Genomic DNA, 25,170 nt, shown 5'->3' with positions numbered 1-25,170 from the left:
AGACAGGAAGTCAATTGAAGACATAAAGCATTTTCACAGGAAGTCATTTCCAGATATCTCGAAATAGCTTCCTGTTCATTTGAAGATATCTTCAAATGTTTTAGAGATATCTCTAAATGAACAGGAAGTTATTTCAAGATATCTTCAAATAATTTACAGATATCTTTAAAACCCTCATTTTAAGATATCTCTAAATGACAGTTTGGTGCACCATGCTAGCCAAATCCACATATTATTTAAAGATATCTGTAAATCATTTGAAGATATCTTAAAATAACGTCCTGTTCATTTAAAGATATCTGTAAATCATTTGAAGATATCTTAAAATAACGTCCTGTTCATTTAAAGATATCTGCAAATCATTTGAAGATATCTTTAAATAACTTCCTGTTCATTTAGAGATATCTCTAAATCATTTAGGAGATATCTCTAAATAACTTCCTGTTCATTTGAAGATATCTTTAAATAGACAGGAAGTCCATTAAAAACATAGAGCATTTTCACAGGAAGTCATTTCCAGATATCTCGAAATAGCTTCCTGTTCATTTGAAGATATCTTCAAATGATTTAGAGATATCTCTAAACGAACAGGAAGTTATTTTGAGATATCTCTAAATGATTTAGAGATATCTCTAAATGAACAGGAAGTTATTTGAAGATATCTTCAAATGATTTAGAGATATCTTTAAATGATTTAGAGATATCTTTAAATGAACAGGACATTATTTAGAGATATCTCTAAATGATTTACAGATATCTGAAAAGTATTTCAAGATATCTCAAACATTTAGAGATATCTTAAAATGATTTAAAGATATCTAAAAATGCATTTTAGATATCTCATTTAAAGCTCAATTTAAATATATCTGTAAATCATTTTGAGATATCTCTAAATGTATTTTAGATATCTTTAAATGATTTAGAGATATCTTTAAATATTTGAAGATATCTTCAAATATTTAGAGATATCTTCAAATATTTAGAGATATTTTCAAATATTTAGAGATATCTATAAATGAATTTGAGATATCTCTAAATGATAATTTGGCTTGCCATATAGCTGTGCGTGTGTGATGTATCTGGGTTTTGGGCATGTTGTGTTGCTCTCTGGATGATTTCTCACATGGGAGAAATATTTTCCTTGTTTCATACCAACCACCCAATCCCTGTGGGGAAGAACCAAGACTCCTTCAGTTTGAAGCATTGTGTTTTCTGCACATCTCCTAAATTAATCTGTTATCCATGTAGAATCAGTACTGTACACACTTGCTAACCACACTGACTGACTATCTGCCTGGATGTGTGAAAAATGTGAAACACAGAAACACAAGCACTTTTTCAGTGGGATTAAAAAATAAATAAATAAATTGAAGTTCCATTTGCAGTTCTGCGTATCTGTACGATTTGAAAGCAGATTTATTTTCGTTCCAGATCAGACGCCTTTTAAATCTAGTTCTTTTAACACCTGACTGCGTTGACAATGGCTGGTGGAAACAAGTAATCAGGTATTTAAAACCCAAATGAAAAAAATAACTCAAATGAAGCCCACAATAGCACAAAAACGACTTATTTTAGACATACCCTTGTCACAAAACATGGTTAGTTTTGTATTTGTTGCTGCCATATAAAGATACAAAAAATGTACATTTGGAGAACTGCTTTCCTGAAGAAAACGAAAAACTAAATCATTTTTTGGTGCCGTCAGTCTATGTCATGGACTGGTTTTAAACACAGCTTTCAATAACTACTTGTGTGTAAAATCTTACTGTAAAGGAAAAAAGTATTTAACCCAAAATAGACTAAGAAAATAACACCTCTAAAAAGCTGCGATTCATACACCGTCTCTGGTTACTGCAGCAATCTAAATGCACAGTATAAATATGTAGGTCACCACTGGGGTCAAGGGGCAAAGGAGAGTTTCCTGGATCACACAGAAAAATGCCTTTGAGAAAAAGCAAGAATGACATAACACTGCTGGAAAAAAAGACCAATTCAAAAACCAAAGGTTTAATGTAATTTTAAATTAGGGCGGTCTAGAAATGCAGTGCAAGACGGGATGCCTGAAGTACTTTTAATTGGTACGAAAAATTACAGCAATTGAAGCATGTAAGAAAAAATAAAACATTTGTTGCAGTATTTAGATTTAAAAGTGATTTAAATGGCATTGCACCAATATCTGTGTGGAATTTATTTTAATCTTGAAAGTGCATCCAAACCCAAACCAGATACTGAAGATTGCACTGAAAGTGGACAACCCAGATATTAATGCAAGTTATTTCACCATACAGAATACAGTGGCGTTGCATGCTTGAAGAAAATGCCTCTGCATTGGGATTCTTCATGCACAGCCATTTAAACTCACAGCACGTCAGCGATTACTGTCACTGCTATTGAACTGCTGCTGTTGCTGCAGATTGCATGCATTTCAAAAACTGTTCTGCAGGTTTACACCAGATGCACATGGTACACATGTTGAAGACAGAGGAGTTGTAACAGCTACCATCGTTTTTTATGTAATCTGTTTGTTGTGAAATAAACAGCATATCAGCTTTAACTTTGAACTTAAATAATATTTACTCCTTTCATAATATTAACACGAATTAAAACAATTTTCTTAACCTTGTACGTGTGTCAAACCTTAACGAGTTTCCCTGATAAACTAAAGATCTGCTAGGTTTAAAGTCTCTGCAAAGCCTGTTTCAACATAAATACTGATTATTATCAATTTCAAATTGTGACCTTCAAGTACATAAGCATATGATCATATTAATCGTGCAGATATTGACCCCTTTATTAAAATACATTTAAAAAATACAGCTTTACAATGAGATTGATATCTGCCCCTTTATAGATCTATACAAGGGCGCAGTAAAGTAACATGTACAGCCACTTCATCAACTAAGGTGTTAAATTAGTTCTTAGAACTATGTTATGTTATCAGTCCCCCTTCTCATGTTCAGTGTTGATTCTTTGCCTGTGTTTTACACCTGAAGCATGCAGCTCCTCTAAACATTATAATGACAAGCTGTGACTGCGTCCCAGTACCTATTCACTTCATGTGTGGAGGCTCAAACTCACTCCTGTGGTCAAGCTGCAATCTGGCCATGTGACTTGCAGCAAAAAGTACCAGGATGCAGTTTACATAGTATTAGAATCATTTGCATATTCTGAAAAAATCTAAAGACTGCAAATTCAAAGGGAGGCAAGCAATAATAAGCTTAGCCCTCCGGGGGAAATGATTGCATGAAAGAGAGTATCTTAGTAAAGGGGTGCAATTTAAGATACAGGGCAACTTGTAGTTTTGTATAGTTAATGTGAACACCTACATCATGCCTTATCTTTTTACACAGCATACAAAGTACCCCACCTGGACGTTACATGTATTGGGATGCATATTACACTGTGACCTTCAGATTGTGTATACATATAGTCTCCTATTACTATTAACCTTTCAAAAATGTTGTTTTGTTTTTTAAAACGGTATTTAAAAAAAAAAAAATACACTGCAATAAACACACAAAAAATGTATGGCAAAGCTTTGTGGAAATTACACATGTTCTTAATTTTGCAGCTGGCTAGGTTTCTTGGACACAACCTGATAGCAAATTATCATAGTTTTCATTTGTTTTGTTTCACTCATTTCATACACTGGGACATGTACAGGATTCAAAATGCGACCTGTAATATTCTATTTGCACCCAAGTTGGTTTCTTCCTGTATTATTTGCACTAGCAACAGTTTGTTTATGCTTTAAGAAAACTGGGGAAATATTTCAATGCAAATGTACAGTGTTAGATATTCAGAGGGCCATGCTCATCAAATCATTGTGAAATAGAAGCACGCTGATTAGGAGTAAGATGCTGTGGCTTTTCTAATCAAATACTGGTCAACAACATAAACACCAAAATAAGATAAAACACAAGGAAAAAAACTAAAACCCTGAAGAGACCCCTGAGGTTTCAGCATTTTGGTCGTCTTTTCAAAACAGAAATATAAATTTAACAGCTCTTATTTGCTCAACATCTATTGAAAACAACACAAAAAATGCTGTTATTCGTCTTGTTTTTATTCGTTCTGTTCTTGTATCTAGGCAATAAAAATGACAGGTACAGAAGGATTGATCTGGTTTTGATTTGTGGGTACTGCTGTACATGGTCTTCAAATACTCAAACCCACTGCACCGCTTCATTAAAATCCTATATAAGTAAGAATTAATCTTGACGACACCTGCTGTGCACACAAATAATATATTATGCTTCAAAGACTTATCAAGTGAATGATCCCTTCATTTGCTGTTACAGTACGTGGCTCAAACATCTAACATCTTCCTCTTACTATTTTAGACGTTGAATACTATAAGTACAGTTAGAATGTCGATGGTGTACACAAAAGAGATTGAGAACAAACACTAATATACAAGCCGAGGCTGTGGCTCTGAGCACAAGCCAAATTCCATTAAACAACTCAGACGTACTGTTTTAATATTTGTGAAACTAAAAAAAATATTTTAAAAAAGGGCAGATTTACTTACTAAAATTGTTGCTCCAGTGCAATTAGTGCATTACAACTGACAACCCAATTAGGGCACGAAGGAGCTTTTAAAATGACAATTTCTAATTAATTTATTTCCCCATTTTACAGAATAAAAGTGAAAGAATCACTTCACGTACAAGACTGTACCAGTTTTATAATAACCTGGACTCTTCTCTCGTTAAGCCAACGTACAAAAGGATTGGTGGTTACAAACAGTCCACAGAAGACTAGATCACTTGTACTTGAAATTACAGGAGGGTTTAAAAGACCCCTCTCCCTCTACAGAATAAACACCCAAACAGATTGACAGCAGGACATAGTTCCCTCCCATAAGATAACATATCAAATAGAAAAGCATGTGACAGGTGCATGTTCCAGCAACACACCACTACAGAAAAAGATATTTTAAAGAGGATCAGTTTGAAATCTCAAAACAAGAAGACCAGAACTAACACGCTGCTGGGAAGGGAGAGATCTTCCAAGCTGTACTTTCAAAACACATTTTAATCCTGACAATTCCACTGCATTACCTAAAGACATAACCTACTGTACACCTAACTTTACTGCAATGGCTGTTTGAGGGGGGGGGGGGGGCAGAAAAGGATGCTGTGGACGTTTGAAGTGGCTTATTTCAGGAATATATTTGTAGGGATTTAGCCCTTTAAAAAGTAGCAAGAACAACAAGGACAAACTTAAAACTACCAATAGCTTGTTTTGTGGTTGTGTATTCAAAACAATTCTGTAAACAGTAAAATCAGAGATGAGACTATTTCTTCCTGGCTAGGTAAACTCACTGGAAACCCAATCTGAAACATACTTCCCAATTCTAATCCCACAGTAGTCTAACAACACATGCTTCAATCTTCTACTTATTGGATTTGTAAACGCCAGAAAATCCCCCATTACCACAGGTTTTTTTTCCTGAAATGACTCGATACTGAAATGGATTTTTTTTTTTATTTTTTAAGAAAATGGGCTATACCTTTGTGGGTATTTTTTTTATTTTGCATTTACTTACAGTTTTTACAAAAGTGCAAAATCCATATAACTTATTTTTAAATAGAACTGTACAAAAACTGCTAAATCCAATTACTAATCAACAACTCAATGTAATTTCTTCACAATTAACATATTTCCTTTTTTTCAGTTAAGGATCTAATGGTGTGCTCAGCAAGGCACAGTCAATTCTTTTCAAGTAAAAGAATACATCTTACTATCTGTTTCAACTGGCATTGCAGTGTCAATAGGAAAGCCATTGTTTTAATACAATCCCATTTCCATGTCCTTGTTGAGTAGCCTGGGGCTCTGGAATAGGTTTGTTTGGCTTCCTTCTGTCACAGTTCAACATATCCAGACGGCCTTGCTTTAAATGCTTTCTCAAAAGAGACATTAAGTGTTTTGTATATTTGTTATGCTTCATCTCAGCTTTACTATTCCCTACGCAAACTATAAAAGTGTTAGGGGAGATGGACTGAGGACTATTTTAAAAGCATTGTTACAATTACGATTGGCTTTAAACATTTCTTATAAAATTACTTTTAGGAGCTAATAATTTAGCTTCTTTTGGAACAAGTAAAAAACACCCATTTACAACGTTTAAAAACACCAAACAAGAATCCAATATTTAATATTGCTTATTGACCAGTACCACTAAGCTCTATCCAATACACCATCTGTTTATGTAACACTTCGTTAATGAAGTCCTGTAAGATTCTGCACAGCACCAGTGCCAGCACCGTGGTATTTGTATCAGATATGCCTGTCCTTTTCAAACGCTGAACATTCTTTTACATGGGTATTTCAGTTCGACAAAGGAATAATTTAATTTGCAATAAGATCACGATTGATCTTCTACTATAAAGAGAAACTGCTGAACACCGCCACACGTAAGAAAAGGTTGCATTGCACCGAAGGAGACCTTTTGTTCCTTTTTTATTTAAGAATAAAATGAACTGCTTATTGCTCGACCTTATGGTAACATTTACTGGAAAACCCCCTGAGAAGTAGCACAATTAATTTCAAAGCCGCGTCAACTGCTAAATCTTAAAAGAAAACATGATTTAAAAAGCGTGCTGAAGAAAAAAATGTATTAGATGCATGAGAGATTTACACAGACGTTTACAATGTTACTAAAATCATGTTTCTCTTCAAAACAGCAAGCAACACCTCCCTCCCTGCGTTTACAGAAACAGAACAGAATAAAAGAATTTAAAAAAAATCAATATCTTAAATCAGCAAATTGAAACCAAAACCACCAAATTATGTTCTAAACACCGAACAGATAATCGTTTTATTACACCAAAAAAATGTTTAATCGGAATTTGTTTTAAAAAAAAATTTGTTTGTTTGTTTGTTTAAAGAAAACGCTACTTTTTCGATGTATCGTTAAAAGTATCGGGATAAAAATAGCACACTTGAACAATAACAAAAACAATTTAGCCAAGCCAGTTCGCTATTTTGCACGGTTTAAAAATAACTGTGATTAAATAAAATGAAGCACAACCGCCCTAGAATCTCTATCTGACTGCAGAGGCATGGTCCTCAGTAAGGTAAATACATATTAAATGCTTAAAAATGTATTATCTGATCAAAGTTGACACCCTTTACAAATACTTGAACAACATATTGAATTGCAAAAGATAAGTATTCTGACTAATGCCGAGAAACAGTAAAACTGCACATTTTCCGACAAACAGAAAACTCGATCACGTAATTAACAATTAAATACCCCAGATGCTCGTCCACGGTTAAGCGAAATAATAATTTTAAATACCTTTCTTTCCACCTGAAGCTACACTTATTTTTTTTTTTTTTAAATCGGCCAAAACATTTTAAGCAATTTAATAGATGGGGATTACCATCCGATCCCCCGCGAAAAACAGATCTCCAGACCCCATAATAAAACCTTAGCCTAACTGAAGCCACATTAGGAAGACTTACAAAAAGAGCACAGTTGCCCAACAAAAAGTTTCCAGCACTTCACTGGTCAATTTCACAGGGAACCCCTGCACCATTTTAACCCAGACCAAACGCAAACCTACCGTGGGATCTCCCACGTCGCCTTTCTGAGTCTTTCTCTCCTCGATATGTGATTTTATTATTTTTTCCAATTTTTTTCAGTATTTTTTCTTTTTTCAGGCCCTGAAAGTCTCTTCTCCCCCAGGCTGCTGCACTACAGCTATGGAGCGGGAGCATTGTGGGAGTGACGTCAGGAACTTTCACAAACTTTTTTTTACAGGGCTGGTAAACTTTTTGGTGGCGTTGAATGTACTTCTAAATAATAAATAAATAACAAAAAATAAGCAAAACGTTTTTTTTGAAAAAAATAATTAACAATCGCCTGTGTTAAATACCTTACTTGAAACAAAAATAACCACAATGTTACAATCTAGCAACACTGAATTTTAAACATCTTAGTCGTCATAACGTAGCTATAAATCAAACAATAATGTAAACAAGTTACTGAGCGGTTCCTAATATGCTTTTAATGTATGGAACCATAGTAAAGCACATTAATTTTGAATCGTAGCACGCAACAGCGGTGCAACATGTATAAATCGCCGGAAAAGGTCTGCTTATGAGTATAAATGTCAGGTTGAAGATATTGGCGGTTCAAATACGTTTTAATTTTACGTCAAGTCATGTATAATATGCATTGTAATACATTTTAATTGTATACCAGATATATTATAAATTATAGTCATTAACGTATGCCTTTTAGTCAAGAAATGGTTACATATTTCAAATGTGTGATGGAGATCACAATAGTTCAGGGGTGGTTTGTTCTCTTATTTTACCATATTAGTCTGCAACGTGTTTCTGGTTGGTTTGATTGCTTTGTTTTGTTTCATGGTTTCACTTACACCTGACTGTCTGACGTCAACAGCTCGACTGAAATATGCTTTTATTCGTTATAATTCAAAATTATTATGATTATTATTATTATTGTTGTTGTTATTGTCGTTTTTAAAAAAATAATAATAATAATAATAACAACAATACATTTACAACGAATTTTGCACGCATTTAATAACATCAATAAGATAAACATGAATCCTTTTAAGCGTGTGTCAGGGGGGTGCTTGAACCTTACAACGTTTAAATAAAAATGTAACAAATTACATTCACCTTTTACATGAACAGGCCACAGGCAGTGGTAAAAAGAAGCAAGGAATATATTTCTGGAACAAAAAAAAATATTTGCTGACACATTTACCATTCCAATATGTGTAATTATTATGTATGTTTTTTCTGTTCAAAATGACAATTCCACTAGTAAATAAATAACATTTAGTTGCAATAAGGTTAGGCCCTTGGGGGTTGCTTCTGTGAGGTGGTCTGCACAGTATTTTTGTCCTTAGGGCTGTAAAGAATTACTTCCAGCTCCTTTCCTCACTCCTCACCATTGTTCAATACATTTAAATCACAATCATAATTGTGTGGTCAACTCAGGAAAGTGGGTTCCATAAAGATAGCTGGGTTTACCAGTTGAGTCTAATTTACCTTTCACAGAAAAGTTTTAACATGTTAACAAATATGTTTATTTTATTTGTTGCCAGTAACTTTCTGCACACATATGTCAGATAAACACTTTTTGCTAGCATGTTAACTGGGCTTTTGCTTAGAGAAGATTGCATTAGTTCTTTCTCAAAGGAAAAACCATTCATAATTCATAAAAAAAAATACTTTAAATAACTTTAAAATGACAATTACAGTTTATTTTCCAGTTTAGAAAAAAAAAACCATCAATGTTCAACTTATTTAAATCACAATCTTGATGGTTTAAAAGTTTTTACATTTGGTTTAGAACGAGTATTCTGTTACAGCTTAATTGTGTTTATGTTTTTATATCAAAATATATTGAATTTACTTTATGGATTTTAGAGGTCGGTGCTTTTTTTAAAACAGCAGCCAGCAGTTTCTATGAAGGTATTGTGTGTTACTATTCAAACAATCACCAGCACCTGAACAGTATGCAGGTATTCGATAATATTACATGTATGCTATCTGACACAAGAAAAGCCAAACACCGTCTGATGCTTAAGAGTTTTGTGTTCTTATTCAGTAAACTGTGCTTTTCATAAGTTGTATTGTTTCGTTTGTAAGAAATGGAAGCATATGTTCTGTTATATTATTAACACTGAAAATGTGTTTTAAACACATAAAAAGGATGAAATATAATGTACGGCTTTTCTTCACTCGGATTGCATAATATCATTATTTCCTATTCCTGTATACCTGGGTGTATTTTGTAATGTTTTAGTGTGTGAGCAACTGCATAGGAAATCCTTTCTTATCTCTAAGCTTTGTTCTTTTAACTTTAGTGACTTATTGTATCACTATTGGTGTACTTTTACAGATATTCAAAGCTGATTCACATAGAGTTTTCCTTTTTGAAGGACATAAACAAACATAACATTAATTTAACAAACACATTTTAAGAGGTTATTTTTTATTTGTTTGTTTAACTCACATATTTACTATAAGCATGTACATCCAGTGTAAAATTAAATGCTAAAATAAAATGTACTGTTGCTGTTGTAAGACTTGTAAGAAACTACACAGGTATACATGAGAGAAAACATTCACAGTTTTCTTGTATGCAATTTACAATAATAAGTATGGCAACTTCTAAGTAACCGTTTTTAGTAAACCTGCATTACAAAAATGATTTTATTTTAATAGGTTTGCAGTGCAAAATCAGTTCAGTTTAAGGTTACAACAAAAATAGTTTATTATGAATTTGATTTCTTGTTAACTTACTGTTATTGTAATTGAAATAAAATGAATACTTTATAGAGTATTCCTGCATAGCTTGAGATTTTACCTCAAATTAACAGAAAGAGTTTTGTGGACAGTACATGGATTTAACAGATTGTATTGTTTTTTGTTTTGTTTTTTACTTTTCAAATGCCATATTACATATAAATTATACAGACATCATGTTTCTTATTTGTGCTTTATAAAGGACCGTCTTTGTTGTTTGACTCTATTAAAAATATTATTTTTATAATCAATCCAACTCCTGTATTCATTTGTATAAAGTGATATTAGTATACAGTATTTGCTAAGAAACAAACTACGGCTCAATTTATTTAGGATAAATTACACTGAGTTATTTGCTTCTTTTTCTCAAAGGAAATTGTTACAAACCTACTAAGAACAAACTTAAGGTCATATAAACATTTAAACACTGCAGAATGTAAAACATTGTTAGAAACTAAGCCATGTTTATTTTTAGTTTTGAAACATAATCAGTGTTTCTAGTCCTTTTGGGTAGAAAATAGCTAATGGATCTTAATGGGTTTTAAATGGATACAATTTGGCTCCAAACAATCATTGTACCATTTGTGGAATTTGCAAATAACTGTCACTGTTTGTCTGTTTCATTTGAACTGTTATTTAAAAATATTGAAATTAATTAACAGCTTTGTCAAACATATATTTATTAGGAACAAACTTTTCCAGACCTTTATTTTAAAGTATTTTTTTCCTTAAAAAAACAGAAAAATAAAAATCAGAATTGTAAATAAGGACTACTACTGTAGTTCTGTAACATTTAAAATGCAAGCATTTGAAAATAAACACATGAATAATTCAATACAATACAAAGCAGAAGCAAGCAAAAGCATGGTTAGTGTCTGTGACGTATATGAGTGCAGCTCCTTGAGTCAGGAAGAACAGAAGTTATAGCAAGCTCTGAAGGTTGGTGTAAAGACTCAAAATTGTGCTGAAGTTGTTTGTTGCTGTTTCTGTTACATTAACAGCTTGTGACACTTTCTGAGCAAATTTTCTTGGTTGTCAATAAGCGGGAAATAATTAATTAATAACTTATGTTGTTACTGGTTACCTTATTCTAATGAGAACTAGACCTGGCAGTTGATACAATTAATAAAATGGAAAGAAGAAAACGAAAATGGAAAGAAAACAGACACAAATATATTCTCTTTTTTTTATTTGATTTACTTTTGTACTGAATGTGGGATCTGTGATAGAATAACCAATATCACAAAAATACATGAAATGGGTTAAGTGACATTGCTTGCAACAGTGAATGCTGCTGCTTTCATTTATACACAGTGCAGTATACCACATTGTAACAATGATTCTTGTTTAAACTTGCCATAAACAAATACAGATTACACACACTGAATGTATTTTGTTGCCACTGTAGTTGTTGATAGATTGATTGCTGGTGGTTAATGACAGCGACCTTTAGTGTCTTCTCTGTTTGTTTGATTCCCACCAACATCCCATTGCTGACCGTGCACGTAATGTAACCTAACAAGCTTTTTACTCCAATCTTACCCTACATAAATAAATAGATGAAATTAGCACAAAGCGATTTATTTTCCGGATTTTGTAACCCAAGTCAAAGTTGTTTAGATTCGAAAAGCATTCGTTCTAGATTACTTTAGTAAAAAGAATCTGCTTTCAATCTAAATGTATTTTTGCTAAATTAATGTTCCTTGTAAACTATTTAATTGTGATTGTGAAATGAATCCAGAAATTACAAATATCTTGCAGAGAGAATACAAAGAATATACTGTGAATGATAAAAGAAGATTCAAATTTGATGTAGGCAGATTCGCTCCAGTGCAAAATTAACACAGTTTTACTAAATCAACAACTTAGGGGCACATAGGATCACTTCAAATTCCCACTCACGTGAGATAAGTTGGTTATTGCTAGTTGCTTTGATATGGAAAACATCAAGTTATAAAAACTAGCAAAATAGGTTGCAACTTTGACTGGTTCTTTTACTGTGCATTTTGGTGTTTCACATTCATAAATACTAAAAAGAGCATTAATACATTCAACGACAAACTTTTTGACTACAGTCTTTTTCAATGTCTTTCATTTTACAGCATTCAAATTGTTAATGTTTGTACAGGAGCGAAAGCCCAGCCCAGAATATCAGAAGAGCAGTTTTAGGGTGGGAATCCAAACTGCCCACAGAAAGTGCATGGCAGTGTTTTTGCTTTTCTTGTTGCCTCTCTCTGTTCTGAGGAGGAAGTGTGTTTTTTTTTACCATGACTATAAGCCAGTGGGCTTATAGTCATGGTAAGTACCCCAAGAACAATAATTTTGTAATTAAAAAGAAACAAAACATTTGTTGTTGTCATGTTGTGTTATGTCAATGACACCAGATTTGCTTTTTCTCCAGTTCAGAATTGGTGCTGCTTTTTATTTTCCTGCAAGGAAACACAGACTGGTTGCGCAGTGGTAAACACTTTTGAGTCCTCACAGTGACAGTTTAAGTGATTGATTTTAATTAAAAATAAGCATTTTCTTCCAGGGTAACATAAATGTAACAACAGTCTCATTTTTTTGTTTAACTAATTATTTATTTTTGAGTCTGTTACACTTGAATCTGAACATAATCAATTAGAACAAAAACAGATAAACCATTATTTAAAAAATATATATTTTTATATAAGGAACAGAAGTTAAAAAAATCATGGTTCACAGTATGTAATTCTAGTTTAAAAGTAAATGAATACTGTACCATATCACCCAAGACATCTATTTTTTAATATACTTTATTGCAAGATAACATATAGGCTCTGCAATACCAGGGTGTGCTTTGACCTGTATTGGATCTCTGCAGCCTGCAGTATGGTGTGTCTGCTGCCTGCCGATAAGAGCCTGGGTGGAACTCTCAGGTTACCATGGTAAGCAGAGGGTGTGGAATCCTGAAGGACCAAGTGCTTAGGGTCCTTCCTGCTTTGTCTACTGCAGTAAAATGACTGCACTCCACTCAACGAAGGACTGCATAATAACAGCAATAATAATATCCTTCTTTAAAGATTGGAATTAGAGGAACACAATTCAAAGTGAATCAAAGTTAGTGCAGCTTCTTCTTCCAGTTCTCTATGACTAGCCACACTGTTGTTGATTAGGGGTTTATGTATATGAACACATATGGGTGAGTGTGTTTAACAAGTGTTTCAATATAAAATAATTATTTCAATATACAATTTCAATATAAAATAAATCATTTTTTCTTTTTAGTATAGACTATATTTTCCAATATCAAAAACATGGTTTAAAAAATAAACAACACATGTGTGAAAAGTGTTTTGAGAATCCATAGTTGTAACTCTTATTAGCACTGGCAATGCTATATCAACGGCCCCCTTTACTTTTGTTGAAGACCTTTTGATTTTTTTCTCTGAAATGTTTACATTTGAAATAAGCAGATATTTCAAGACAATGCAAACGATGAACAGTTGCGGCTGTTTTCTGTTTCCTGGTGTAGCAGTTTAAACTCCCTCCAATGGTCTTTGTGCAATCAAACCATGTGACCTAATGCATCAACTAATCCATAGCGGTGTAACAGATGTCAATAAAGTAAACATTGGCTAATACTTGTGACGCAGTGACCCAGCATATTCAAATGCCTAATGTGAAATAGGAGCCAGTTTGGATCATGCCCAAGATTGCATGAGGCAGCTACAAAGACCAAATGCTGAAAAGTTACCACTGTGCCATTACATCATGTTCAAAGCCTTGACTCATGACTGGCATGGCTTCCAGGAAGTTTAGCAATACAAACCTACAGTATCGGAGAAGCAGCTGTATTGCACTGAAAAACTAATAGATATACAATGGTGCATGGCATGAATGGAGCCCAGCATCATAGCAAGGATAGTGTTACCACTGCACGATCTGTGGGATAGCTAGGGATCTCAGAGCATATCAGGGACCATGTAAAAGGCAATCTGTCTTCAGTGTCCATACTGAACCACAACATTTACGAAGGCTATTCTGGTAAATATAGTATAATGCTGATAAGGTACTAGAAATGAACCCCCATTACTGTACATGATAAATGCACACTAATCCGTACATCTACTATTTGTTAACTCCTGTGATTGCCACATCAGCAGTTTATTTTGTCTATTCCCTCTTTGTCATCTTATCAAGATTGAAGTGACCCCTCCAAACTGGTTAATGCTTCATCTAACAGGGATCTGAATAAAAAGCCAATCAAGCAATTCTCAGGTTTGTACTTACTGCCCTTCCTCCCCTGTTTGTTTGCCATTAGGGGTATCTCTTTCTTGTTTGTGTGGGATTCTACTTCCATACAGCAGAATCTGGGTCTTTGTTAATCGCATCTCATTATCTCGCGCAACAAGCATTTCTGAAATTGCAGGCAGCAGTTTGTAATGCCTGAGTTTTCCTGAATCCGTACCCACAACTCCAGTTTTATTAAACCTTCAAAGTAAAATCTATTCTATGAGTAGACAAACGATTCGGCCAGTGCCTTCGTCAGTTTACACTGATTACATGCTTTACCTTACAATTTGTGAGTGATCGTTGGTAGATAAATTACCTACAGTTTATTTAAACTTCACTGGCTTCCTGTATTAACAGATGGGTTTAAAAATGTCTTTTAACTTACAGGATTGTACATGGCATTGATCCAGCAGACATACCAGACCCCCCAGTAGTTCTTGGTTCTGGAGTCTTGGTTATTCACCAACAGTCTAGTACAGTGTCATGAATGTCACAATGTATATATTATTACTTTTTCTAATAACTCTGTAATTTAGCAGTAGTATAACACTACCCTCTTACATAGGTAGTTTCTTAAAATATCCAGGTTCTTTCCCTCTTAAAGACACCTTGCTTAAAATATGTGAGCCTACAAATCCAGTTCTTGCTGCTATATCAGCAGGAACAATGTTATAAATTACATTTTCAACCGCTGCTCAAGAAGATACTGGTGATACTGGAGATAATTTCAGGAAACTCCTACAGATTATATTTTGATCATGTGCTTCTTAGAAAATATGAAAACTGTTTTTTTTTTTTAACAAATAACATAAATAAGGAGAAGAAGAGTGAGAGAAATTGCTAGCATGCCTTCAGTTCATTGTGTAATAACTGTGTGCGCAAAACATAGGATATTGATAAAAAAAAATATTAGGTTATGATTTACAACCAGTGTGGTGAGGGTGGTGATAATTAGATTCAGAGCATTCGTTTTTCTCTCCCATCTTGGGGGCGTCCCAAAACCCCTTGATTTACAACAACTGCTGATATGATAAAATCATAACCAAATGTTACTTAGTGGGGATTGTGAATCAATGGGCTCCAGTCCCTGAAGCAGAGCCTTGTTTCCTCGCGTAGACAAGTCTGAGTACATAACAGATTTCCAGCACCAGAAACCTGGTAACAATTGACCAGTGACCACCAACCTTCATTCAGAGTGGAATTAGCATATACCATAAAGTATTTCTTGAGCTAATAGCTGGGTGACTGAGATTGATCTGGAGCAACATGATGAAAACAATAAGACTGGAAATGAAAAAAGGATATTATTAACTCTGTGCATAATGCAGGTCATCAATGTGTAATGTAATTTTAAAAAAAATTGAATTCTGAGCCAACTAAAGGGTTTGGCATCTTTTGAGTCATTTAGTGTGTTGAAAATGGGTTTCCATTCCACATTTGCACCATTTTCCTGATTTACTCGTAGGATAAGGAAAAGAAGAAGAAAAAGGAAGAAACGTCAATTTTGTGCAGCAAAGATGAATGGAGGGCAAACCTGCTAGAAACATCACATACAGCTAGCACACGCCTCACATGGTCACGTAATAATAATAATAATAATAATAATAATAATAATAATAATAATAATAATAATAATAATAGATTGTCAATAAGCAGGACAGATCCAAGCTGATTTTACTTATGAAAGGATCCTGCTTTCCGATCCCGTCTGTACAGATAACTGCGTTTGTGGTTGATAATGATCTGTAACAGCTCCGTCAGTGTCCTCCTCCCCACACGCGGCTCCTGTTTTATTCATTATGTATGCGTGCAAGAAATATGGGCTAGAAGCAAAAGGGGTCAGAGTTTGAAAGATAGCCAGGATACGCAAGTGTGTATCTGTGTACCTGCAAAGAAAATACATCAAAATACAAGGAAAGACCCAAAACCTATACTTAGTGTTTCTAGAATACTAGTGTTAATTTTGAGCATAGCTAATTGCAAACACTCCTTTGTTCATATTAAACCCTATAAACCCCCACTTATTCTACACATGCACATGTTTCGGATGAACTAATATAAAAAATTATGTTTGATTAACGCAAACCCTTTGAAGTTCTACAAGAATGTGTAAGACAAACTGATTGCCAACCCATAGTTGTGTTTTGGTTAGATATGTATAAGACGTTTAAATACAAAAAAAACAAAAAAACGTGAGGGCCATTGCAAAGTGTTACAGATGTTTTATTTGTTAGAATCAGCATATTTCTCAGAAAAAAATATATAATTGCTTGTCAAATTTACTTTCACACTCGTTTAGTGTTCTGTGTATTTATTAAATAGCAATGGCACATTTTCCATCTGCCTTATTTTATCGTTTCACTTGCAATTTTGTAGTGTAGTCCAAACATGTGAAATCAATTCCGAGCAATTAATACCTCAAATTAATCACTTCTGTACAAATAACAAACACAAAAAGAACACCAGCATTCCTTGAGTTACAATTATCATTTCAACAAGATTGCTTGCACATTATGCAAGTAAAATAATCAGAGTATCCTTTCAATAGCACGTCGTTTTGGTTGTTTTCCTGTGAGTAATACCATTCAGACATAGGCAGGACAGAAAACACCCAGCACATGCTTGCTAACAAGTACTGGCTGCCAGGTAAATGGTGGGGGGAAAAGTAGGGTTTTATGACAACAATGAACCTTGGAGAGCGCCTGTTAGAGAAGGATGAAGAGCTGGTTACTACCAACAAATACAACATGCCGTTCCTTCTGTAGCAGCTATAAATACTGATGACATAGCTCCTACTTTAGTTTGTCACCAAGGAACCGGTTACAGCAGTTTAAAAACACATGGGAAATGGGCACTTAAATGAACGATTATGAGAGAGTATTGAGTTCCGGAAAAGCTGTTGGAAAAGACACAAAATCCATCGCAGTTTTCAGAAAATTGTATTCGGTTGGTTACATCAAGAATATTGTAAAGTTTTCTTCAAAGTTATCTTTTAGATATCTATGAGCTTTAACGCAAAACTGTTTTAATGGTTTAAATAAAGTTTGATATTCACAAAACAGTCCTAGACTGTTACTGGTTTCTATAACAATAGTCCAGAACATTTTCATCCAAACCGACTATATTTAAAACATATTAAAAAAACTTCACGTCATTCTTAAAATCTTTAAATGTATCTGATGTGTATTGCATTATGTGTTTATTGGAATACTTCTACTAGTGTTTCAGAACTATAACTCAAAGTGCTGTTTCTCAAAAATATTCACCTTTTTTTTTGCAAATGCAGCCATGCATTGTACAAGCAAATCTAGTGTGAGGACTGGAATGAATTCTGATGTTTACTTATACAGTATCAACTCCATAGGAAACCGGTTGTTAGCTTTAATTGCATTTGGAAAAACGGGTGTTGTTATAAAGGGTATAACCAAAATATAGACAAAATATATATATATATATATATATATATATATATATATATATATATATATATATATATATATATATATATATATATATATATATGAAACCTCGCCTTCAAAAAGTGTGAAAGGCGAAAAAATAAACATTATTTTAAAAATATTTGTCATAAGCAAATAAATAAATAAACAAATACAATGTCTAAACTGGAGCGTTATTGCAGAAGACTGGCGCCCTAACAGTTAAACTCTGACTCGCGCACAGTATTGTGGGAGGTTAGCAATGGCCGCTGACAGAACGACAATGAAACTTTTAGCTAAGATTGTTTTGTACATGTCAAGTTTATTACAATTGCCATTCATTTCTGCTACTGGAGTTGTCTGGGATGAGAACGGATACGTTCTGTACTGCCCGTGCATGGGTGAGTATTTATTTATTTTATTTTTAATGTTTTAATATTGTTCCGATAGTTTTGAGTTTGTGCACTTACAGGCAGATGACGGTAAATTACTGGGATAGATTTACTAAGCTTTGACTCCAGTGCAAACATTTATAAACAAATAATAGTTAACTGCTCTTTATATTTACGGTATGTGTATTTTTTGTGCTATATGTTATGTTTTGCACAGTGGACTAACATCAATAGGCATGTATTATTCTTATCGTTTGTGTAATAATGTTGGGATGCTTTTATGTTTTCTATGGGATTTGACATATTTGCCTGGGCTATGATTTATTGCATTGTGCTACTGTTATACCGTTGCAAAGTCCACACACTCAGATCTCCTATTTCTTTTTTTGATTTCTTACAGGGCGATTTGGAAATCAGGCGGATCATTTCTTGGGTTCCTTGGCGTTTGCAAAGATGCTGAACCGGACACTGGCTGTCCCGCCGTGGATTATATACAGACACCACACGCCGCCTTTCACTAATGTAAGGTATTTTGTCTAAACTTCGTGCGTATTCAGAGCCGTTTTATTTGTTTGTATATGATAAATGATATCACTTACAATTTTGAGTAGTAGTATCAAAATGAAGAATACGAGGAGGCGACACTATTTCGTGTAATTTCATCATATTCAGTATGTTGAGAACTCAAATAATATGCATAGTATTTGCATACCTACCCACACATGAAAAAAAAAACAAAAAACTAACATGTCTCAGTTCTGAATGCTGTGTTTAGGAATCTTCAAAACTGCCTTAAGTTTGGATGCTGTTGACAGTGTAACACCAGAAGGTGCATTAGCTGTCTGTCTCCATGCGTGGTGCGATCAGTCCACATACACTTTTTTTTTTTTTTTTGCCAACAGATGCACGTTCCTTACAGCGAGTTCTTCCAGCTGGAGCCCCTGCTTCAGTACCACCGGGTCATTAGTATGGAGGAGTTCATGGAGAAGCTGGCCCCCACTCACTGGCCCCCAGGCAAGCGAGTAGCCTACTGTTACGATGCAGCAGCCAAAAGAAGCCCTGACAAAAAGAGCTGCCCCATGAAGGTAAAGAAAATAGCAAAGAGCATATCAAACTGATCTGCCTGCTCTCCAGTGTACGCTACAGAAGCTCTGTGCAATTCATACCCACGTGGTTATATCCAGTATATGATATTTCAACACTGATGGTATGTGTTGAAGATCCAATCAGCAGAAGCACGTCCTGTTCTATTAAATTGACACAAACAACCAGGGATCAAAATACAGCCTCTTGAAAATATTGTATATTGTATTGTAAAAGTATGAAAAACCAAATCTCTAACAGAAAGTCTCTTTACTGTATTTCATTATTTAAAAGCAAGAGTCCAAGTAAGGTAGTAGCATAAGACTGTCACCTAGAGGATATTTGGTGGTACTGCACCTCTATCTTGTAATACTTGTAACATGTAGTAATGCTTTGCAATGTACTTTTGTTAAAAAAATATCCACAGGGTATAAAGCTAATTAGAATTATTATATGATGTTTTAAATTGTTATTTTCTTGTTGCAGGAGGGGAATCCATTTGGTCCATTCTGGCACCAGTTTGGTGTGGACTTTGACAAGTCTGTGCTCTTTCCAGGCATTTCCTTTTCTTCTTACTACAAGCAACAGTGGACTAAAAAGCAAGTATATCACTAACTCTGGCTGCCTTTTACCTCCTACTCCCATCGTCCAAGCTCACAGGAACACAAGACTCCATGATGTGGGGTACAAGTCTTGATATGCATTGTTGTTATATTCTATTTGGGGGTTCTTTTATTTTTTGGTTGGCCTGGGACAGTATTAAAAGCCACGGTGTTACCTGATGATATAACATCTAACTATCAGGGCTGCTCTTGTCTACAGTTTAACCCTTGGAAGGTTCCAGAACCTCTTGCAGACTGTGTAAAAAACCTCTCTCCACATCCAGGTTTCCCCCTTCAGAGCACCCAGTCCTAGCTCTGCCTGGAGCCCCGGCTCAGTTCCCAGTCCTGGAGGAGCATGTGCCCCTGCAGAGCTACGTGGTGTGGGCTGACCACATGGTTCAGGAAGGAGAGGGCTATATCGACTCACTGCTCATCCGGCCATACGTGGGGATCCATCTGAGGATCGGCTCTGATTGGGTAAGCACCCTGGCAGAGACTGTGGGGTTCCAGTGGGAAATGGTTGTGCTATGGTGGGATGCAGTGGGAAATTGCAGTTTTTAATAAAACAAGTATGGAATTATACACAATACTAATATAAAAACAAAGTAATGTACCCAGGAAAGTCCTATTGAGATTAAAATCTCTTTTTCAAGGGAGACCTGGTCAAGAAGGAGGCATGTTCTACAAACAAACACACACATTCAAATGAACACAACCAATACAAGCAAATTAATCAAATTCCAAAAAAAAACATTTACTCAGCTACATAGATAAATGTATTGAAACACTAAGTTACAGTTTCTGTTTACCCAGGAGCTGGTAACATTTGAATTGTGGAGTAAGACAGTTGAATGCTCCTGTCCTGTATACTAGATAGATTATGACAAAAATTACACAGCTAGTACGAACACATATGGGACATTCAATTTGGTGGTCCAGATGGTGCATAATCCAGTATACAGCACACTCCTCAACTTTCAGGTATGATTTAATCATATTTGACCATTTCTGAACCTATGCAACATAGGGTTAATGCCAGTAGCACTTTCTGGTGATGCTTTCAAGTTTGTAGTATGTAAATCTGTGTGAACATCTGACATGATTAAGGCTATGATTTTGTCACAGAGGTCATGAAAATCATGAATTTGAATAGTCAGTGAAATCTTGGCAATTAGGCACTTCCTTTATTTCCTTAAAATGCAGTGTGTCATGCACTGAAAATACAAATCTGCGATGATCTGTAAATTGTTTGGTTGCGTATGCACGCAGCATTTACGTGTAGCTATGTAGGTCAGCAAATGAGATAGCTGAGCGAGCGAGCATATAAACGGGTGACCTCTAAAATAGCAAAAAAAATGTGAGTGAGCTGTTTTCTGTAAAGACAGAAGAACAAATGCATCAGAGAACAGAAGTTTACCGACTTACAGAGGCTTGTGAGTAATTTTGAAATAGCTGTCGCTTTTAATGAGATTTGAGCAGTGAGGTGGAAGAGGGTAGACCACAGGAGATTACTGGATACAGGAGTTGTGAATAGGTTTTTCTTTCTGACAGCAAAAGGCCTGTGAGCTGTTGAAGGATGACAAAACAGGGCCTCACTTCATGGCATCGCCGCAGTGTGTCGGGTATAACCGGAACACCGCCATCCCTCTCACCAAAAACATGTGCCTGCCAGACCTGAAGGAGATCCAGCGAGCCCTCAAACTCTGGGTAAAGAAGATCAACGGCAAGTCTGTCTACATCGCAACCGACTCCGAATCCCACAGCAAGGAGATCGAGCAACTGTTCAAGGGAAACGTGAGTTCATCTCAGTAGTAGCTAGGTTTTCAAATACCTGGCTTCCAGAAACTATTAGGATGTTTATGCTGCAAAATTAGATTGCTGGCAGTCTGGGCGTTAAAACATTATGTACCTAAATAATGATGACCCCACAAAAGAAAGCCAACGGAGGCTGATGATGTTTTGTTTCAGGTGTCCAGCTATACAGTATTGTGACATGTTTCTGCAGTGGACGTTCAAAATAAAAGCTGCGGTGAAAAGGAAGTAGCCCTAAAGTTGAAAGGTCTTGTGTTTTACAGCATGAGACAGGAAATGCATTGATGAGGCATTGGGAGTGTGTGTGTGTATCCCTCTGATTTGCATGTTCTTTTTGCTATAGACATTTACTTTAGCTCTGATTGTTTATCTCTGTGTAAAGGTTGCAGGTTTATTTGAATTCACATTTGATCCCTGTTTTAAATCTTATGAATTCAGAGCAGGGAAGCCAACGGGAGGTTCTTGTGAACAAGATATGCAATCTGGATGAACCAACCTGTATAAACATTTGAAGGCGTTGGTGAAACAATGTGCTCGCCCTCAACTTCATCAGAAGGCAGGAATAAAACTCTAACCTACATGGCTTCAATGCATTACTCTTCAAGAGGTCCTCATGCTTTGTCTAACCTAGGTTCTGTTCTGTTTTCTCAGGTTAAAGTTGTAAGTTTGCAGCCAGAGGTGGCCCACGTGGACCTGTACATCCTGGGGCAGGCTGATCACTTTATTGGGAACTGCGCCTCCTCCTTCACTGCCTTTGTGAAGCGAGAGCGGGACGTTCACAGCAAGCCGTCTTCCTTCTTTGGAATGGATTACCCTGCAAAGAAAAAAGATGAACTTTAGAACTTTTAACCTGCGACAGGGCCGGTCAATTAAAAGGAAGTATTAACAGGGAAGGACAAAACATGTAACCATCAGTCTAAAGTAGAATGAATTCGTAGTCAAGATTTTTTCGAAGAAAAATAAATGTACTAATTTCCAGTAGATGGCTTTTTTTTTTTTTATATATATATATATATATATATAAAAGACTAGAAAACACGTTTGCAGTCTGTAAAGAGTAACATTATCTTGCATCTCATGGGATTTTTTATTTTCACAAGAACATAAAACATATAGAAGTGTTCCTGGTGTATAAATGACATCCCATCCGTCACATGCGTAGCAGTTTGTGCCATTCTAGGTTTCATTGTGAACTTTATCTGATCTTCACCACAGAGAAGAAAAGCTGAGGGGGTAGGTGCATTGTTTAACAGTGAATTTTTCAGACTTTTTATTCTGAAGCAGCTACATTTTATTTAAAGTATTTTTTATATATCCTACAGCTGTGCTTTAAAGGGTTCACAGCAAACAATTTGAGGAGATAGCACTTTTCAATGGAGCTGGAAACCTTTCTGAGAGGTGTAAGCTGACAGACGTATCAATGTATGAAAACCAATCTTCTTCCTGCTAATAATAGTTGCACTTGTCATGTTTACCCCACTTTGTGAATGATTTGCACGACACTCTCCTTTAGTCTGTCCAAATAAAAGCAACATTCAGCTGTTAAATCCTCAGTGTAGTGTGCCCCAATGTGTTTGCACTATGGGTAGCAGAAAGGGCGTAGTTTTTCACAGAAATGGTTATGTCTTATTTAGGTCGAAATATGATAATTTCCACAAAGAGGATGCAAATGCAGTGTAATGCGTTGTGATCGCACCAAGGGACTGAGTAAATGGTCCTAATGGATAGGGCACATGTTTGGATATATATATATATATATATATATATATATATATATATATATATATATATATATAATCAGAACAAACAGAACACTACAACTGCTTTTTATTCAATTCAATTATTGAATAAATATTAAGGAATAAATAACTATTTTTTTTTTACTTTTGATGTGTACTGTGTTTCACAATTATAGTTGTTAAAGTCATTAAAGTCAAAAATACTTCTCACAGTAAGAAATACAGATATTGAACTATTTTTTGTTATTTTCTCAACCTCACTGTTTCTGTATGGTTTCACATGCTATTAATTAATTTTCATGTAAGTACGGTTTAGGTATGATTGGTCTAAATAAGGAAAATCCATACTTTGGTTTGGAAACATATATTTTGTAATTTAAATAAATGAAAAAAGATCATTTTGAAATCCTTGTTTTGTGCTGTTTTTTCATTAACTACATTTTCATCAGTCTTAATTCTTATATATATATATACAGACGTGCTCAAATTTGTTGGTACCCCTCCACAAAAAACGAAGAATGCACAATTTTCTCTGAAATAACTTGAAACTGACAAAAGTAATTGGCATCCACCATTGTTTATTCCATATTTAATAGAAATCAGACTTTGCTTTTGATTTTTTATTCAACATAATATTGTAAATAATAAAACAAATGAAAATGGCATGGACAAAAATGATGGGACCGCTAACCTAATTTCTGTAGCTCTCAATGAGACTTCTGCACCTGTTAACAGGTAATTTGGCCCACTCTTCCTGAGCAAACTGCTCCAGCTGTCTCAGGTTTGATGGGTGCCTTCTCCAGACTGCAAGTTTCAGCTCTTTCCATAGATGTTCGATAGGATTCAGATCAGGACTCATAGAAGGCCACTTCAGAATAGTCCAATGTTTTGTTCTTATCCATTCTTGGGTGCTTTTAGCTGTGTGTTTTGGGTCATTATCCTGTTGGAGGACCCATGACCTGCGACTGAGACAGAGCTTTCTGACACTGGGCAGTACGTTTCGCTCCAGAATGCCTTGATAGTCTTGAGATTTCATTGTGCCCTGCACAGATTCAAGGCACCCTGTGCCAGGCGCAGCAAAGCAGCCCCAAAACATAACCGAGCCTCCTCCATGTTTCACTGTAGGTATGGTGTTCTTTTCTTTGAAAGCTTCATTTTTTCGTCTGTGAACATAGAGCTGATGTGACTTGCCAAAAAGCTCCAGTTTTGACTCATCTGTCCAAAGGACATTCTCCCAGAAGGATTGTGGCTTGTCAATATGCATTTTAGCAAATTCCAGTCTGGCTTTTTTATGTTTTTGTTTCAAAAGTGGAGTCCTCCTGGGTCTTCTTCCATGGAGCCCACTTTCGCTCAAAAAGCAACGGATGGTGCGATCAGAAACTGACGTACCTTCACCTTGGAGTTCAGCTTGTATCTCTTTGGCAGTTATCCTTGGTTCTTTTTCTACCATTCGCACTATCCTTCTGTTCAATCTGGGGTCAATTTTCCTCTTGCGGCCGCGCCCAGGGAGGTTGGCTACAGTTCCATGGACCTTAAACTTCTTAATAAT

The 25,170-nt window shown here is 35.3% G+C and overlaps 2 protein-coding genes across 3 annotated transcripts in view; one reads left to right on the top strand and one right to left on the bottom strand.

Moving 5' to 3' along the window:
* The window catches only part of LOC131696502 (zinc finger protein PLAGL2-like), a 36,037-nt gene extending 28,278 nt beyond the window's left edge, over window positions 1-7,759 (bottom strand). Inside the window, exon 1 of the mRNA XM_058991050.1 lies at window positions 7,575-7,759. The gene's annotated coding sequence lies outside the window, so the exon portion shown is untranslated. The remainder of the gene's footprint in view (window positions 1-7,574) is intronic.
* A 10,444-nt stretch (window positions 7,760-18,203) lies between these two features.
* LOC131698600 (GDP-fucose protein O-fucosyltransferase 1-like) lies at window positions 18,204-23,670 on the top strand. 2 transcript variants are annotated; one of them, XM_058991048.1, is made up of 7 exons: window positions 18,204-18,394; window positions 18,786-18,907; window positions 19,288-19,470; window positions 19,955-20,067; window positions 20,355-20,547; window positions 21,622-21,864; window positions 22,321-22,526. In XM_058991048.1, exons 1-7 carry the CDS (start codon window positions 18,256-18,258, stop codon window positions 22,348-22,350), a joined length of 1,023 nt encoding a protein of 340 aa, XP_058847031.1. In that variant the 5' UTR covers window positions 18,204-18,255; the 3' UTR covers window positions 22,351-22,526. The 2 variants fall into 2 exon arrangements, with proteins under 2 accessions (XP_058847031.1, XP_058847030.1); XM_058991047.1 differs by lacking the exon at window positions 22,321-22,526 and adding an exon at window positions 22,534-23,670 and having other exon boundaries at window positions 18,206-18,394.
* The last annotated feature ends 1,500 nt before the right edge of the window (window positions 23,671-25,170 follow it).

Source organism: Acipenser ruthenus, chromosome 18 (assembly GCF_902713425.1).
Source record: "Acipenser ruthenus chromosome 18, fAciRut3.2 maternal haplotype, whole genome shotgun sequence".
Classification (NCBI taxonomy): Eukaryota; Metazoa; Chordata; class Actinopteri; order Acipenseriformes; family Acipenseridae; genus Acipenser; species Acipenser ruthenus.
The sequence above is the reverse complement of the archived record's forward strand: the minus strand, read 5'-3'. Positions and strand labels throughout refer to the sequence as shown.

Excerpts from the sequence above, each read along its gene's own strand:
- LOC131698600 (XM_058991047.1), top strand. The coding sequence starts at position 18,256 with ATGGCCGCTGACAGAACGACAATGAAACTTTTAGCTAAGATTGTTTTG. Across the intron at positions 18,908-19,287 it reads ACACGCCGCCTTTCACTAAT|ATGCACGTTCCTTACAGCGA; the intron begins GTAAGGTATTTT and ends TTTTGCCAACAG. Across the intron at positions 21,865-22,533 it reads AGCAACTGTTCAAGGGAAAC|GTTAAAGTTGTAAGTTTGCA; the intron begins GTGAGTTCATCT and ends CTGTTTTCTCAG.